General features: G+C 39.0%; 3 protein-coding genes across 5 annotated transcripts; all 3 read left to right on the forward strand.

The window, feature by feature from the left end:
- The first annotated feature begins 1,322 nt into the window (after positions 1 to 1,322).
- On the forward strand, positions 1,323 to 8,824 carry adipor1a (adiponectin receptor 1a). 2 transcript variants are annotated; one of them, XM_030420140.1, is made up of 8 exons: positions 1,323 to 1,428; positions 3,063 to 3,282; positions 3,364 to 3,477; positions 4,335 to 4,506; positions 4,654 to 4,840; positions 6,035 to 6,222; positions 6,417 to 6,610; positions 7,036 to 8,824. In XM_030420140.1, the coding sequence occupies exons 2-8, from the start codon at positions 3,136 to 3,138 to the stop codon at positions 7,162 to 7,164; spliced, it is 1,131 nt and encodes a 376-aa protein (XP_030276000.1). In that variant the 5' UTR covers positions 1,323 to 1,428; positions 3,063 to 3,135; the 3' UTR covers positions 7,165 to 8,824. The 2 variants fall into 2 exon arrangements, with proteins under 2 accessions (XP_030276000.1, XP_030276001.1); XM_030420141.1 differs by lacking the exon at positions 1,323 to 1,428 and adding an exon at positions 1,496 to 1,736.
- Positions 8,825 to 10,094: 1,270 nt separating this feature from the next.
- Positions 10,095 to 11,777, forward strand: LOC115583376 (uncharacterized). Its single transcript, XM_030420148.1, has 2 exons — positions 10,095 to 10,856; positions 11,286 to 11,777. Exons 1-2 carry the CDS (start codon positions 10,445 to 10,447, stop codon positions 11,660 to 11,662), a joined length of 789 nt encoding a protein of 262 aa, XP_030276008.1. The 5' UTR covers positions 10,095 to 10,444; the 3' UTR covers positions 11,663 to 11,777.
- Positions 11,778 to 12,466: 689 nt separating this feature from the next.
- rabif (RAB interacting factor) lies at positions 12,467 to 14,121 on the forward strand. 2 transcript variants are annotated; one of them, XM_030420165.1, is made up of 3 exons: positions 12,467 to 12,623; positions 13,107 to 13,258; positions 13,605 to 14,121. In XM_030420165.1, the coding sequence occupies exons 2-3, from the start codon at positions 13,115 to 13,117 to the stop codon at positions 13,851 to 13,853; spliced, it is 393 nt and encodes a 130-aa protein (XP_030276025.1). In that variant the 5' UTR covers positions 12,467 to 12,623; positions 13,107 to 13,114; the 3' UTR covers positions 13,854 to 14,121. The 2 variants fall into 2 exon arrangements, with proteins under 2 accessions (XP_030276025.1, XP_030276026.1); XM_030420166.1 differs by lacking the exon at positions 12,467 to 12,623 and having other exon boundaries at positions 12,913 to 13,258.
- Positions 14,122 to 16,041: the final 1,920 nt, after the last annotated feature.

Raw genomic sequence — 16,041 nt, forward strand, 5'->3', positions numbered from 1 at the left:
GCATAGGCCTTTTTAGATTTGTCACTGGAGAAAAAGGTCAAGTGTAAATTAGGAATAAAGTAAAGTTAACAGTGGCTGAAATACGTTTAGTTGTTTCAGTTTCAGGGTCCTGTTGTGTGTGCTGGCTAACTGTCACACTGTTGTGTCTTACTGGGTCACTTGTATAAATCAGCCATCATTAATGTGATGAGTAACAGAAGTCAAAATGTCTGCTGTAAAAAGGGCCCTTTGATTATACTCCGTTTTAAGGGTGTAGTCTAGTGTACCCGGTTTTGCAGTGTGTGCACTCAGGTGTGTACTTAATAATGGTTATTATGCATAAAAGAAATTGCTTAATGGAAATAAGTAGCAATTAGTTACATAATGTGTTGTTCTCGGGAGGCTTTTGACTACTGTTACCAGGTTGAGGCAATGAATGATTTAAACTTCAGACACACTGAAGTCAATATTTTATTTAAAAATGTAATATGTCAGTCATTAATGGTAAGGTCACCTTTTTAGAGGTCTTATTTGTATCCCCATTCCCAAAACTGACATAAATGGATGGAGGCTGGCCTGACCTTCAATCCCAAGGAGTCAGTATAGGATGGGTTGGGAATGTGACTAAAAAAATGACTAAAAAAATCCACTTTTCTTACAAACAGCTCCTTTTTTAAATGTAAAAAAAAAAAAATCTTTATATGAGTGTTTTGTCTCAGAGACATAACATAAGTCCATTAATGGTTTAGATGTGAGTATAGCCAATGGTTTCTGGAAAAACTTGTCAGTGAAGTTTATTATTATTAAGTGGTCACAGCCAGAATAGAGGCTCTCTTTCTCTGCATTGTTGATCGCTATTTAAGTCCTTTTGGTTATTGTGACTTTCACCATGAATTATATCATGAGTTATTCACTGTATTGAAGGCTTACAATTTATAATATTTATGACAGTGCATTTCAAAGATTCATAATTTGATGTACAAGGTGGTCATACTGTGCTTCCCGCCTCCGAAGCTTATTACTTTTAAAAATGCATAAAATAGTCTCTGCTTTATAAGGTCCATTATAAAATCTAAATAGAAAAGCTGTTCAGTCAGTAATTCAAAACACATCTAACAGTATTTCTAATTCTATATATTTACTAGGTATTGCATTTTGAGATATCTCCCCAAGGAAACATGGTTGATGATTTGGTGTCATTGGTACATAATCATATTTTCAAAAATGTATTATAACATTATGTGCATTTTTACATGTTGTAAATCATTTTTTAAATGACACCAATTAAGGCTTTGATCAAAGAATATATCAAGATGTTCGTTTTTCCACGCGTCAGTAGGTGCTTTTATTTTTGGAAAAAGGACAGACTTCCGTAAGAGATCTCAACTTCCGGAAAGATTGTGTTTCGATAAATAATTCACCTTCCTGGTTTGAAGGCTACCTTGTCAGGTAACTCATATCCATTTAATGAAATGAATGTAGCAGATGACTGTACAGTACGCTATCTAGACAACGTTATACGTCGGTGTCGTCGTGAAGACTTCTGTCTTCCTGCTAGCAGGTTAATTCAAAAGCAGTGTAGCCTGCTCGACTGGTTAGCGTGAGCTCGGCGCTAGCTCAAAGGTAGTCAACGTTAGCAAGATGATATATGAGCGATCCGTGACCTGGCTGCTAACCTAAAAACGTATCCGTGCTTGTTTTGATGCATTTGCTTGCTGTGAGGTGTACCGAACCGTAAAACGTAGGATAAAATTAGGGTAAGTCGTCAGGATTTTGCGGTTGTTTACATTTTGTACTCCATGTTCCGTCTGTGCTAATCAACATCCGTCTGCCAGGAAATGCTAAGCTTAAACTTGGTTAAACGTTTTGTTTTTGATGTCAGCCTCAGCTTTGTATCAAATGCCAGCTAACTGTCTTATATCGAGATTATTTCACTACTACGATATTCCACCGATAATTGTAGCTGGTAATGCATCTACCCAAGTTTATCCGCTCCTTTGTTCTCTTGTTGTGAATGTGTGATCGATGAAACAGATTTCACGAGACCCAGATTAATCACCAGCCATTTTAAATCAAAGAATATATGTTTGGATACATGTTTACTAAGAACTAGACGGCAAATATTTTTAAATAATAATCGTCGCATTAAATGCAAATTATCGATCTGCGGTAACTGCAATAACAATATCTTCTCAATGTCATATGTAAGGCTATGAGGACTTTATGTACTGTACATGTACTGCATCCATCCATTTGTGCACATCTCTGTATTTGGAGCACCTTGTTGCCTGTGATGCACAATTATGAAATATTGAGAACGATCTGCTAATTGGGGCTGTTACTGATTCAGCAACCGTTAATGATACTCTTGCAATTGAAAAATATGTTTCTCCAATGGCAAAAGCTTTGTTAGAGCTCTGTATTAAAAAATAGAATAATTAATGCTAACTTTATTTGTATAGCAAGAGCAAAGGAAGATGGAAAACAGCCAACAACATAAGTTACAAATCAAGCATCATAAAAAGCACAAAAATTTGTGTTTTTATTAGAAAATTAAACATAAATTCGAAACAGGCATTAATAGTTAATTATAGATGTATTTGTTGTATGTGGCAATACAACATTAAAACCCTTTTGATAACCCCGATGATACTCTTTCAGAACCAGATGTCATGTGAAATTACTATTCCTAGCTTTTGTATAAAGGCTATACATCATTGGAATTATTGCATTATCAATAATGACTTTCTCAATTGTAAGCCAACATATTTACGATAAACTGGGCATATCTACAATATTTATTTCAGCCTTTCTCTTTTTTTGCATTGCCGTGCACTCACAACAATCTGTACAATAAGAAACAACCTGACCTGTGTATAGATTGTTTTTGTTTTCCACCTATAATAGCGATCATGTTTATATTTGGTTTCTATGTTTGGCACGATGTCTATATTTGTGTCTTCCTGGCAAAGTGCTCTCTGCAGTGTAGAGTGTATCGAGAGCTACCTAGAAGTGGAGTCACATTTCTTGTACATGTCAACATATTTGGCCGGTAAAAGTTAACTGTGATTCTGGTTCCTCAGGAGGAAAGTGAACCATCTGTCCCATCTGAAGCTGAATACAGAGACTGTGAGTGGGTCATCAGGCAGTCTCCCTATGTCAGGCCGAAACGGGTCTGCAAGTGATGCAGACTGCCGGATCTCTGAGGACTGCCGTGTCCCAGATGTTGAGCTGATGGAGCTTGGGCCACTGCTAGAGGAGGGAGGGGGGCGACCGGCAGCATCTAAAGGCACCCATGCAGAGGTAGGACTGTTTTCAGTCGATTTACGGGGAAAAGCTGTTCTAGCTTTGTAGCTTCAGCGTTCTCTTGTGATCTCTCTAAAGGGAGCTGCGATGCTTGCTGACGAGGAAGAGGAGGATGATGAGGTGGGAGAAGTCCTGACCTTACCACTTCAGGCCCACCATGCCATGGAGAAGATGGAGGAGTTTGTACACAAGGTAAAATGTCTTCTCAGGCTGATAAACACAAAACTTGTATAGATTTTGAGCACCGTTGCAGCTACACTGCCAGGCAAGTCTTTTAACTTTTGCAGGAAGTGAAACAAACTTGTGCCTGCGGTTGGTGTGAAGCTCATGTCATCCAGTCTGGTTTCACTTCCCCCTTCAATCCAGCTTGAGTGCAAATAAATGAACACAAGTTTCTATAAGAACAAGTACTGACACAGTTACTATGAATATAGCAGTAACTTCTGGTTCTATGAAGAGGGAATTCAGCTTATCTCAATCAGACAAATTTGATTGAGATTGTAAAGTTTTGGTTAGTCAACCATCAAATGTTACATAATAGGTTGTATACGAGACTCTCGTGTTAAACCAGCATGAATATTTCATCACCCTGAAACTCAACTCCCTGTTCATCTCAGCAATGTTCAGCAGGTCTAGTAGGGTTTTGTGGATTAGCAGTGGGGCTAATGCGAATACAGTTGCAGATCTGGGTTAACAGCTACAACCAGGGATTAACCTGTGACTGCTGTGTAGTTCAAGTGAGTCATATGCAAGTGTTTTTTTTTAATTCTACATCAGACATGGGACCTGTGTGTTGTGTAAGTGCCACGCAAGTCACCATGGGAGACAAGTGTAGGCTTAGGGCCTGTGAAGATAAAAGCATGTAATTTTTTTCTGAGTACCAGCTTTTTTTGACTGTATTTTTACTTGTTTGCTTGTGTAGTCAACCCTCTGTTAGAGTAGGGTTAAGTCAATGCCCTAGCTATTTTCCTCACAGGCCTTCAGTTTGACAGCCATACAACAGTTTGAAATGTTTATGTCCTTGAGTGAAACCTTTGTTTGTTTTTCAGGTTTGGGAGGGGCGCTGGAGGGTCATCCCCTTTCACGTCCTGCCAGAGTGGCTTAAGGACAACGATTACCTCCTGCATGGACATCGGCCCCCTATGCCGTCTTTCCGGGCCTGTTTTGGAAGCATCTTCAGAATTCACACTGAGACAGGAAACATCTGGACTCACCTGTTAGGTGAGAGCAGCCTTACATAACATTAGCATAACATTTCTAGTAATTGTTGGATACATCGGGTCAGCAGATGCTAATTCTGTTTACAGTGTCTGGATAGCTGTGGTCTCTTGTCTTGTCAGCTCTAAGTAAAACTATTTTCTCCCTCAGGGCTGATCTTATTCATTTGTCTGGGCACGTTAACCATGCTGAGGCCCAACATGTATTTTATGGCCCCGCTGCAAGAGAAGGTGGTGTTCGGGATGTTCTTCCTGGGAGCTGTGCTCTGCCTCAGCTTCTCCTGGCTTTTTCATACCGTCTACTGTCACTCTGAGAAAGTGTCTCGCACCTTCTCCAAGTAAGGCCTCACACCATTACACACTTTTTCTCACAAACTTGCCTAGGAATCATTTGTAACTGTCAAAGTCTTTTCCTTTTTTAGACTTACTGCTCTTGGAGCAGGCAGGTTTTTAATTTCAGGCATCAATATGTGTCTTTATCAAGGATGTGAAGCTCCAGCTTGCCATCTAGAGTTCATTGCGATTAATGAAGAATTACCCCACGGTCATCATTCAGGGTGTTATGGTCCAAAGCTCAGCCAAAACAAACTTCAGCTGTACAAATTCACTTATACGGTGATCTGTATTAGTAAATTTGATATATTTCATGAATTTACAGTGTTGTTCTTGCTAAATGAGGAGTTTTCTCTCCTTACACTCTCTTCAGAGTTCAGAATCTGACTTTTTAATTTCTTTAGGAAATGTTTCTGGACCTGAAGTACAACTGCTACAGTCATCAAAAAGACAAATGACCATTAATTAAAAACAGAGAATCTTGTATATCGTCCATCAACCTCAAGGGTTTGTGGTTTGACCCCTAGCCCCTCCTGCCAAGTCAGTTTTATTTATATAGCCCAAAATCCCAAATCACAGTGCCTATGGGGGCCTCACGATTTTTCAATCCATCTTCAGTGCTGGCAGGCCCAAGAGGAGCAGTTCAGGGTTCAGTTTCATGCTCCAGTAGATTTTCCATAAATTGTGTTTCCACCAAGCAGTCCAATTCAGGTTTTTTTTTCTTTTTTTTTATTTATAAAAGGATTATGATAGTATTTTTTGAAAGATTGTGAATGGTACCAATAGAACAACTCCATGATGTCCCAGTTTTTGCTACCCCTCTGTTGGGGTCCAGGCAATGTGGAGACATTACTTAAAGGTGGAGTGAGAACACTGCAGACCACTCTTCAGAGTCATCTTATCGTCTGTGCTCTGCTGCAGGATTCCCTACCACATTCAACCAAACACTTTCGGTGTAGTACCTTTGAAACCTGTAACAAACTGTGATGTGAACTGGATTGGTTGGTGGAAAGACAGCTTGTCAAATTTCCTTGAGCAAGAAACTCAACCCTGAACTGCTCCCGCAGACCCTCCCAACACTTTGCTTTACAGCTCTGCCATTATTGTGGGTGTATGTGAGGCATTGTGAAGTGCTTTATACTGACTGATTTATACATTTTTGAGAAAATAGAACTCTCTGTGTCACTCCCTCTCTCCAGGCTTGACTACTCGGGCATTGCCCTCCTGATCATGGGCTCCTTCGTGCCCTGGTTGTACTACTCCTTCTATTGTTCCCCTCAGCCTCGACTTATCTACCTCACCATTGTTTGTGTCCTCGGCATTGCTGCCATCATAGTGGCCCAGTGGGACCGCTTCTCCACACCTCGTCATAGACCTACTAGAGCAGGTACTTACTAGTTTAGGATAATGTGCTTGTTTTTAGATACACTGTGCGTAACTTTTTGCAGCTGTCATCTTTGGGTTATAGTTGTAGTTTAAGCACACAGCTATCACTGTTAATGGTTTTACTGAGTGGAAACAATCTTGCAAAACAAAACACTAAATGCATAGAAAACACTGCTGTCCAATTCTTTCTCTTAGGTGTGTTCATGGGTCTTGGATTAAGTGGCATTGTCCCCACCATGCACTTCACCATCGAGGAAGGCTTCGTTAAGGCCACCACAGTTGGCCAGATGGGTTGGTTCTACCTGATGGGTGCCATGTATATCACTGGTGCCGGTCTGTATGCAGCCAGGATCCCTGAGCGCTATTTTCCTGGGAAGTGTGACATCTGGGTAAGTATTTGATGCGTTCACATTACATTATACATTATATAACTAGGAAAGTTACGAGATTAGTTGCACAAATACTTTTGGACATGAAGACTAAAAATTATATTACACTGCCATTTAATCTGCCATTTTCCATAGTGAAGAAAATATTTTAATTTAATGGAAAAGTTCTCACATGGTATACATTGCCAATACCCAAGCAGGAGGAACTTTTTAACTAGATGAAATGAAAGTCTAAAAAATAGTCTTGAGTGAAATCACAGCTCACTTAACAACTGAATGTTGATTTTTACACTGTGGGACTAACGAATGAGTCAACAATGGAGCAGTTGAGACAGAGGATATGTTTTTATTCCTTTGCTTGGTCAAACACAGGCAAATGAGAATGAATTAAACTGAAACTTGCACCTCTCTTTCCCTCCTTCTAGTTCCATTCTCATCAGATCTTTCATGTCCTGGTCGTGGCTGCGGCGTTCATCCATTTCTACGGGGTTTCCAACCTGCAGGAGTTCCGTTACGGCCTCGAGGGAGGATGCACAGATGACTCTCTACTCTGAGGGGCCTGACTGTGACTTAATCATACTTTTCTTTATAGCCTCCCAAACACACACACAGACACACACACACACATACGTAAAATGCTGCTGGAATTCAATATATAGTCACTTATTGCTCCTTCTGTACTTCTGATTTGCGAACATCTTGTTTGGATTTGGTGGTCTTTCTGTTTGGCTCTTTTTTTGCTCCAATAAAGTAGCATTAACTAGCCATTGAACTACAGAGGGAATCTTCAACAGGCACTACTTCTTCAATACTTATGAAGCTTGAATTTTTGCATTTTTAAGTAAGATCAAAATAAGATTTTGACCAAAATCTTGTATTTCTTAGAAGCTCACTAGTACCCCCAACCTCTCCATAGTCTGTGACCATTGCACAAAGGGTACAGCTTGTATTATTTGTGCTGTAGCAGAGGGCACATACTGTAAACCATTCCTTTCCTCCCTACAAGTCCCCATGCTGGTTAGAGGATGAATGTACTGTCCTCAAAGGAGTAAGGTGTAGAGCAGATTTGTATCCGGATGATGAAAGTATGCACATATAGTGTGTGTATAGTTGTCACCAGGTGTTTTCTAACTCAGCTGACACTGATTGCGAAGCTGTCTGTTAAAATCCGGAGGACCACCACAAACCCACCCATGTCCGCTCTGCAATAAAACATGAACTGTACTCTGAAGGCCCAGTGAATACTCTAAAATCCCATTGAAACAAAATAAAATACATTTATTATGAAAGGAACACATAGCTTGAATACCATAAGAATCATCTATAGATGTGTCTGAGTAACACAAGCTGTAATCCTAACCAGAAATTCTACCCAAAATAAATGGGTTTGATATTTAAGCAAACTGAATTTCTCAGTTTATTTGAACTTTTGGGTGACGTTCCTTGGCATTTTGATGTGTTGTTTTTAGTGACAAAAGTTCCAAACAAATGATTTCCAAATTACTGAATGTTACAAAAAAGCTGTCACCGTGCAAAACAAATCGAGCTCAGTTCAGGTTAGACTTAAGATGCTTCAAATGTTGAAGTGAAATGAACTCCACTACCATCACTTTTCAGTCAGACAACACGTCATTGATTAATTTCTAGAGTTCCTGGGCTACGCACAATGTACAGATCTGATTAGGTCAAATTGTGTTTTTGTCAGCTAGAGATCTTTCTTTTGTGCTAGATTTCAGATGCAATGAGAGGTGTAAATATCAATGCACCTTAGTGTACACTATTAAATTTAAAACTTTAAATCACCGTACGGGATTTAAAATGTGTTATGTATGATTGATATAAACTTTTAGTATTCCTGTGCCTTAGGCCAACGGAAATGTTTTTAAATGAAACGGCCTATCTTGACAGTCAAGGGAGCTTCGAGGATTTCCAGATGTTGACTTTTCTTGTTTTCCTTGCCACATATACAATCGAATCATTATTAAACTTACAACTCCATTGATAGGTTGTATCAACTGCTGTTTAAGACTCCTTTTTCTAGATCAACTTATTCAAGCTTTATTACAAAGACTAAAACAATGTGTATTCTTGACTTTGTGTAATGTCCTGTGTAGAAAGTGATAAATCATACATTTCACTGAAATGTAAACATAAATATTTATTAATGGTAATCTTGGAAAATTATTGGAATAAATTTTTTTCCACATGTACAAATATAGTGTCTTATTTTGTCAAATGCATGTTCATGGTTCTGGCATTATAAGAGGCTGCTGACAGCAATGTACACTCACAAGAGTTAATATAGTCCTTAAAATGTAAGCATATGACATTTGCAGATGTCACATCAGCAGTAAGTAACTGTGAGGACAACAGGAATCATGGTCAACTGGTTATCACTTGTCTTCATACAGAATTGGCATGGTTTCAAGTGTAGAAATCAACAGTTAGCATGTTTTAACCATATAAACCTTGACTAATAAATGGTTTATCATTTCCCTCTTCTCCTGGAATTAGCTGCTGGTTGGACATCACTGAGAGCAGGAATAAGATACATAATATAATTGCATCAAAATGGAAGATTATCCAGACTATGAATAAAACATAATAAGAAAGCACATACTGTGCATCCTGATCTATATTTGCATCAAACATGCCCTGTAGCCAAGTCCTGTAAACATTAGGGCTTTGCACAAATGTGAATTGTGTAAACTATCAAGTGAAACTGACTCATGATCTCGATGGTTACTTGTTTTGTACATTTATTTTTAAAAATTCACAGATGTCAACTGTCAACCAATGCAAAAAAAAAAAATACAAATATGCAATATAGGACATAAACTGCAGAAGGTCTACACAAATCATAAACAACAAATCCAAACAATTGCTTCTAAGTCCTGTAGAACAGCCTGAACATACTTGTGCTTTTTTTCCTTCCAGTAGACACAGACTCTTCTTTCTTGGTGGGCTGCTCTTGTTTTGTTGAATTACTTAATAAGAATGCTTCTTTTGGGGCATTTCGAAATTGGATTGTTAACAATAACAACACCTCATTAAAGTTTGAATGTCAAATCTAACCTTTGCATCTGTGTAACAGTCAAATATAATTTTGCATTACTCCATGCCTTTTCCCCCATTTGTATTGCTCCCTGAGAAAATAGTGATATTGATATTCCAACTGTCCAGTAAAATCTGTTATTTGACAGTTAGATACGTGTTTTTAATGATTTATGTGTTTAATGTAACAGAATAATAATTGCCAGAAAAACTAGGAAAGAAGATAAGCCTGTATTGTAGTTGACATGTCGAAACCAGACCTGGAGAACAAAAAGGGACAAAAATGTTCTTACTAGGGTGGCTTAGTCATGACCCGCCAACTCAACTTGTGATTGGCTAGTACTCGTCGCATTCACGGGTTAGATTTAGGCATGAGGACTATGATTGGTTAGGTTTTGGTAGATGTGTCACAGTAAGCCAATCGGAGGCAGACTGGGCGGGACATGCCTTCGCCATCCTGTGAAACAACAATAGTGTTCCCTTTCACACGAGTTGCAACTTTGAACTTATCTAGACACTATCAGGATGAACTGTCAGCTATGGATGAATACAAATGTCCGAATCAGTTGGACTTTACCCGGCCATCTTAAACGGACTTTACTCTGCCAGCTCCCAGGTACACAGTCCGCTTAACATCCGATTGAGCCGACGTGTGAGTGGAGCAGGTCCGGATAATTCCCAGCTAGCAAGTAATGGTGCTGGTGACGTTTCTATCATGTGAGTGGTGGGGGAAAAAAACAACAACAAGTGAGCCTCTTTTACTCGACGAGGCCAACGAAAATGTCGACCAACTGGAGAGACGACGAGATTCGTGAACTTCTGTCGGTCAGGGCCGACGCCGGAATTGTCAGACAGATTCACGGGACAGCCCGAGACTCGGTCGTGTACGACCAGATCACGAAGCGCCTCCATGAACGCGGGATATTCCGAGCAAAGGCGCAGGTGAACAACAAACTCAAAGCCCTGAAGAGACAGTACCACCAGCTCGTTGAGCAGAGTGGGAACGAGCGGCCGACATGGTGCTATTTCAGTTTGTGTGAGGCCGTCTGGGGCTCGAGTGGCTCGGGGAACCCTGTGGCTGTGGTCGGGTGCATGGAGACCGACTCCACCTCGAGGAGCCCGGAGACGCCCTACAGCGACACCGAGGAGAAGCCTCGAGTGTATGAGACTGACGTGTCGATCAACGACTCAGGTGAGCGCAGAAGTACTCAGGTGTAGTAGTCGCTGTGTCCAAACACGCTGTTACAAGTAGAAGCAAAAAAGTATTAGTGTATTACTATCAAAATATAGGCTACATCAGCACCTGAAGTAGACATTGTGCATTATGGAACATTTCAGAGTAGTGTCTATTGATGCATTCATATGTTCATCATTTAAGTGTTGAAGCTGGTAGAGATGATTTTACTATTAATTGTGATTCAGCAGCAGAAATGCTTGCAATGTTGTAACAAGTACCCAAAATAAGTCAAACTTGAGTAAAAGTAAAATATATCGTGTTAAAATATTACTTTGGCAAGTAAATATACTTGTACTACCACATTTTATTATTATAGTATTATTCATGTAGCCTGGCTTTGTGTAACTGCTGTTTAACTAACGTCATTCTTGTTGCTGTTGTTAGAGTCATCCAGTCATCCTCCACCTAAGAAGAAGAAGAGGGGGAGGAACCAGACACACTCTGAAAGTTTTTCTGCAGAGATGAGGGACTTGATCAGTGAGATGGACAATAACGAAACAGCTCGTCCTTCACCCTCCAGATCTTCTTGCACCACAGATCAGAAGAAGAGACGCACCATAGATGATGCCATGCTTACAAGATTGGACCACCTGGACGATGAGAGACAGAAATTTAGGCGGCAGGACAATGAAGACTTTCGGTTCGCTGCAGTGATTGTGGACATGCTGGCTAATATCAACCCCAAGCATAAATCAGAAGTAAAATTTAAAATTTACCAGATGCTATATGAGGCGGGCAGGGACTTCCCGAAAGAATCATGAAAGAGCGCTGCTTTTTTAGATTGAATATATTGTTTTACTTGTTTATACTTGATTTATAACACGTCAACAGCATACAAAATACTGTAAATAAATGGTTTTTGTATATTCAGTATGAGTGGGTGTCTGTGTGGCTTTGTTTTCCCCAAACAGTCTCACGCCAGGACACAGGCAGATGTATGAGATTGTTTCGGACTGCCCTTGCAGCCCATAATTCCCTCCTTAGAGTCATCCTGTCCCTGGCAGTCAGTCTCTTCCATGCACCTAACAGAACTTTGACTGATGCTGCTATCCTAACTATTACAGCCAAGACCTAAAGAAAAAAAAGCATGAAAGAATTTATTTCAATGTATGGTTAATAAATCACCTGGATAGGCTGCAGTTGAAATGATGAATTTCCCAGATATAAAAATGAAAAGTTGATAATGTTATGGTAGTATACTGACAAGGGTCATTCTGCATACAATACAAACTTTATTAGTGCAGTTTGCTGGTAATAGTTTTTTTAATGGAGGACCTTTACTTCCTTGGAGTGGAGTATATTTTTTACATAGAGGCATAACATCTAAAACATGCAGTAAGAAGTAAAACAATTTTTTAACCCGATTGTATGTCTAGACCACCATCAAGTGTAAACTTTGTATTGCTTAAATTCACAATACTGTATAACTCTTATCATTTCAAAATGCTTAGTCGCTGTTATTTTGGAGCCAACTCATTACCGTATAGTGTGGTTATTAAACATATTTACAAAGCTTTTAATGTCTAATTAGAGTGCGTTACACTGTAAATACCTCTCTTACCTATACTCCGGAACCAAGTCACAGCCGTATGTTTCGGAACGGAAGGTTTTAGAGGCTGGAAAACGTCATTACCAACTAGTATGCTAGCCTAGCTTCATCTAGCCTGTCTGTCTAGCGATTTTATAGCAGTTATTCAACCTGGTTTTTACTTCAACAGTTAGGTACGTGTTATTTTATTGTATTCAAATGTATATATGTAATTTTGATGACTGTGTAATGTGATTATTTATTATCTTTTGTCAGGTGAAACCAGTGTTAGCATTGATGTTAGCAAACATGTAAGGGGCAGGGCTTACAAGTAGAGTCACCTTTTTTACGTTAATTCTGGTTATTTTTAATATACATTTTTCAGACCACGGTTCGACGTAAATATTGCTACAATTTGTGTTTAATACATGATAAAAATGTAAACATTATTGAGTTTCTTTGTCATGGACTTCCGCACTACAAAGGTTCCGACGGTTCATTATTCCAGCGCACTCTGTGTGTCCATCTTTCTGCTCGTTAAGACATCACTGTAATGTAACATAAGTTAGCTTTACGGTTAATAACTGTGCCTTGGTTTAGTTCGGTTTGACTGGTTATAGATCTGTTGGCCTAAGCTTTACATGCACGTATATCAGGGTTGATTTTCTGTTTGTCAGGTTTAGAGATGGAAAACAATCAACAGTCCAAAGAAAGCACGGACCGGTCCGACCTGGTTTCTGACGACGGCAAGAACAGCAAGTCTGTCGTGTGTCAACGCTGCGGATCCAAGGTGCTCTGCCCAGGGATGGCTGTGTTTGCAGAGAAAGAGGTATGATGTGTGGCATGAGGCAGTGGGCTTATGTCAGTGGGCTTTTGGGATACATCAGTTTCATCCTAGTTGCTCTACAGTATAATGAAACTAGTGATACAATTGAAATGTACATTTTCTCAAGTGCAGTACAAGTTAAAGCTACAGAACTTGATTATTTGTACATTTTTATGTTTATACTCCACTATTAATGATAGGAAAAATGTTTTTACTAAAAAACTTTTACTCGACAAAATGTATTTGCCAGCTGTGGTTACTACTAGCCCCCATTGCATTACTGATTCTGAGTTCCTTCACAAGTGTTTGTTATGTTATCTAAGGCTGTTTTTTTTTTTTCTCCCACCAGCTGTTCCTACCATCCATGCGGAAAAAGAGCGGCCTCAGCAGCACAGAGGGCTCAGTGGATGGGGACACTCTGACCGCCCACTGGTTTGTGGACGACATGTACACTTTTGAGAATGTGGGCTTCACTAAGGACGTTGGGAATATCAAGTATCTCATCTGTGCAGATTGTGAGATTGGACCAATTGGCTGGCACTGTTTGGATGACAAGAAAAGTTTCTATGTCGCAGTGGAAAGGGTGAATCATGCATAATCTAAATGCATATGTGAGCCCACAAGAACTTTAAAAAAAAACCTGTCAGAAGGCTATGCATCTTTTCATGGATTTACACTCAGAGTTGACCACCACCTTATCCATCGCACACACTTGCATATATACTGTACTAATATGTGTACGTTGTTCGTGATAACAGGGCTGTGTCGCTTTCATTCTCCCGTATCACACTGGCAAAAGTGTTCTAATAAAGATGTTTTTGGGGAAGCTGATCTTGAGTGCCATCCTGCAGCTGTTTCCTGAATAATGTGATGACATTTCCTCCGTGTCAAACTGCATTCCAAGTCACATTCTTTCTCTTGTTACTTTAAGTATCCATGAAGTATGCATTTTACTTGGATGTACAATTTACAGCATTTCGCCTTGAATTTTGACCTTGACTTTCTTTTCACTTTGCAGAAGATCATGGGTCAGTATAGCTTTTTTTTTTTGTTCGGGAATACTTGAATAGTCTCATTGTATGGATATTTAAGCCCAGCCACAGTATTTTTTTAAGCTACTCAAATATTAGTTTCTGTCAGGTTAAAGTTCTGTCCTGATGTAAACTATGTGTGAAGTCCATCCTAACAAAAGTTAGTGCTTTTAATTTTTTTAAATAGTCGAGAAGTTGATCAGATTAACTGCTTTATAGTAAATGTTTTTGATAACTGATTAATCTCTAAAGTCAATTGTTATGTAAATGTAAAGTTAATTACTATTTTTCTTCGTTGTTTTTTAAAAATCATTTTTAATCAAACATTTTTAAAAAATTCAGCCAAGAGCACTTTGAAGATCTTGTGATGGGAGTGACAATTCTCATTCTCAAGTTAAAGGATTCTCTTAAAACATAGATAATTAAATCATGCAAATAGTAATTTGTTACAGCCCTAAAACCTTAATCACTATTGAGAAAAAAAACAGGTCCCCATTTGTGTGGGTGTGCCCAGATACAGGAAGTGCATACCTTGTTATTTACATTGAGCATCATAGCCTGAAGATAATGACTGAAGAAATACTCCTTGTGAATAAAGGGAAGGGGGAAGGTTGTAATTTGGGTAATCCAGCCATTTCAAAACCTCCACACATTCATCATTTTAAGGTGAAGGTCTACTTTTTGCCACTAGATGTCGTAATGTCAGTATTTGACACATATATTATTTGCAATGTGTTCATTGTCAGTGTATGAGGGCTGTGCACCTGTTAACCCAAGTTCTGCCCCCTCCATGCAGCTGAGCCCCACCAAATCAGTGTCAGGGTTGGTTCTGGTTGACTACACTGTGAATGATGGTGGTGGAGCTGTTTGCTTCCCTCTGTGAGTTCTCAAGCATAACAACCATTATGGATGTAAAGTACTGTAAGAATACCATTTGTTTTTAAAGAAATTAGAAACTAAATGTTGAATTACAGCAGTTGTATCAATGCGCATCATTAAAAGGACTTTAGAAGGCTATAAGGCTACATATACATTGTGAGATTTAATTGCTAGTGATTACCGAAACTATGCATTATTTAGGTATCACAGTAACAATCGTGTGTGCTGCGGTGCAAATAAGATATAAAATGATGTCCAAGCTGATAAAATGTATTCAACAAATGACTCAATACACATGACCAAACACCTTCACAGTGATCTTGAGCACTTTTCAATATGCGCACCTGATTTTAGGAGACACCTGTGATGTGTGACCGTTAAAGTGCACTGTTCAAAATCCGCCAACGGGAAGTTCAGATGAAACAGAGAGCACTGACATTCAAATAAGTCTCACACACAGAGTGACACAGATAACTTGATACATCATACTCATGTAACTACAGACTTCAAAAGATTTCACTGAACTTGCTAACTCTCACTTCAGTCAACTTTATTTATCATTTATTTCCCAAAGTCACACATTTGCTTCAAAGTGCTTTTTAATCTGTTTAACTCATATATTAGAAGGGGTCATCTCTCAGTCAAAATGGAAACTCTCCCTATGAACGAACCTTAATAAAAGCCTTAATTTGAGTGTGTTTTTTTTTTTACATAGTATCTTTTTTTCATACAGTCCATACTATTATATAACCTACATGATTAAACAATCAAAACAACATGATTCAACAATTAAAACTATTGGACATTTTCAAAATGTAGTATTAATTACTGAATGATTATGTTATATTTAATGCTAGGGGCGTTTGGGAGTTAATG

Source organism: Sparus aurata, chromosome 6 (assembly GCF_900880675.1).
Source record: "Sparus aurata chromosome 6, fSpaAur1.1, whole genome shotgun sequence".
In the NCBI taxonomy this organism is placed as follows: Eukaryota; Metazoa; Chordata; class Actinopteri; order Spariformes; family Sparidae; genus Sparus; species Sparus aurata.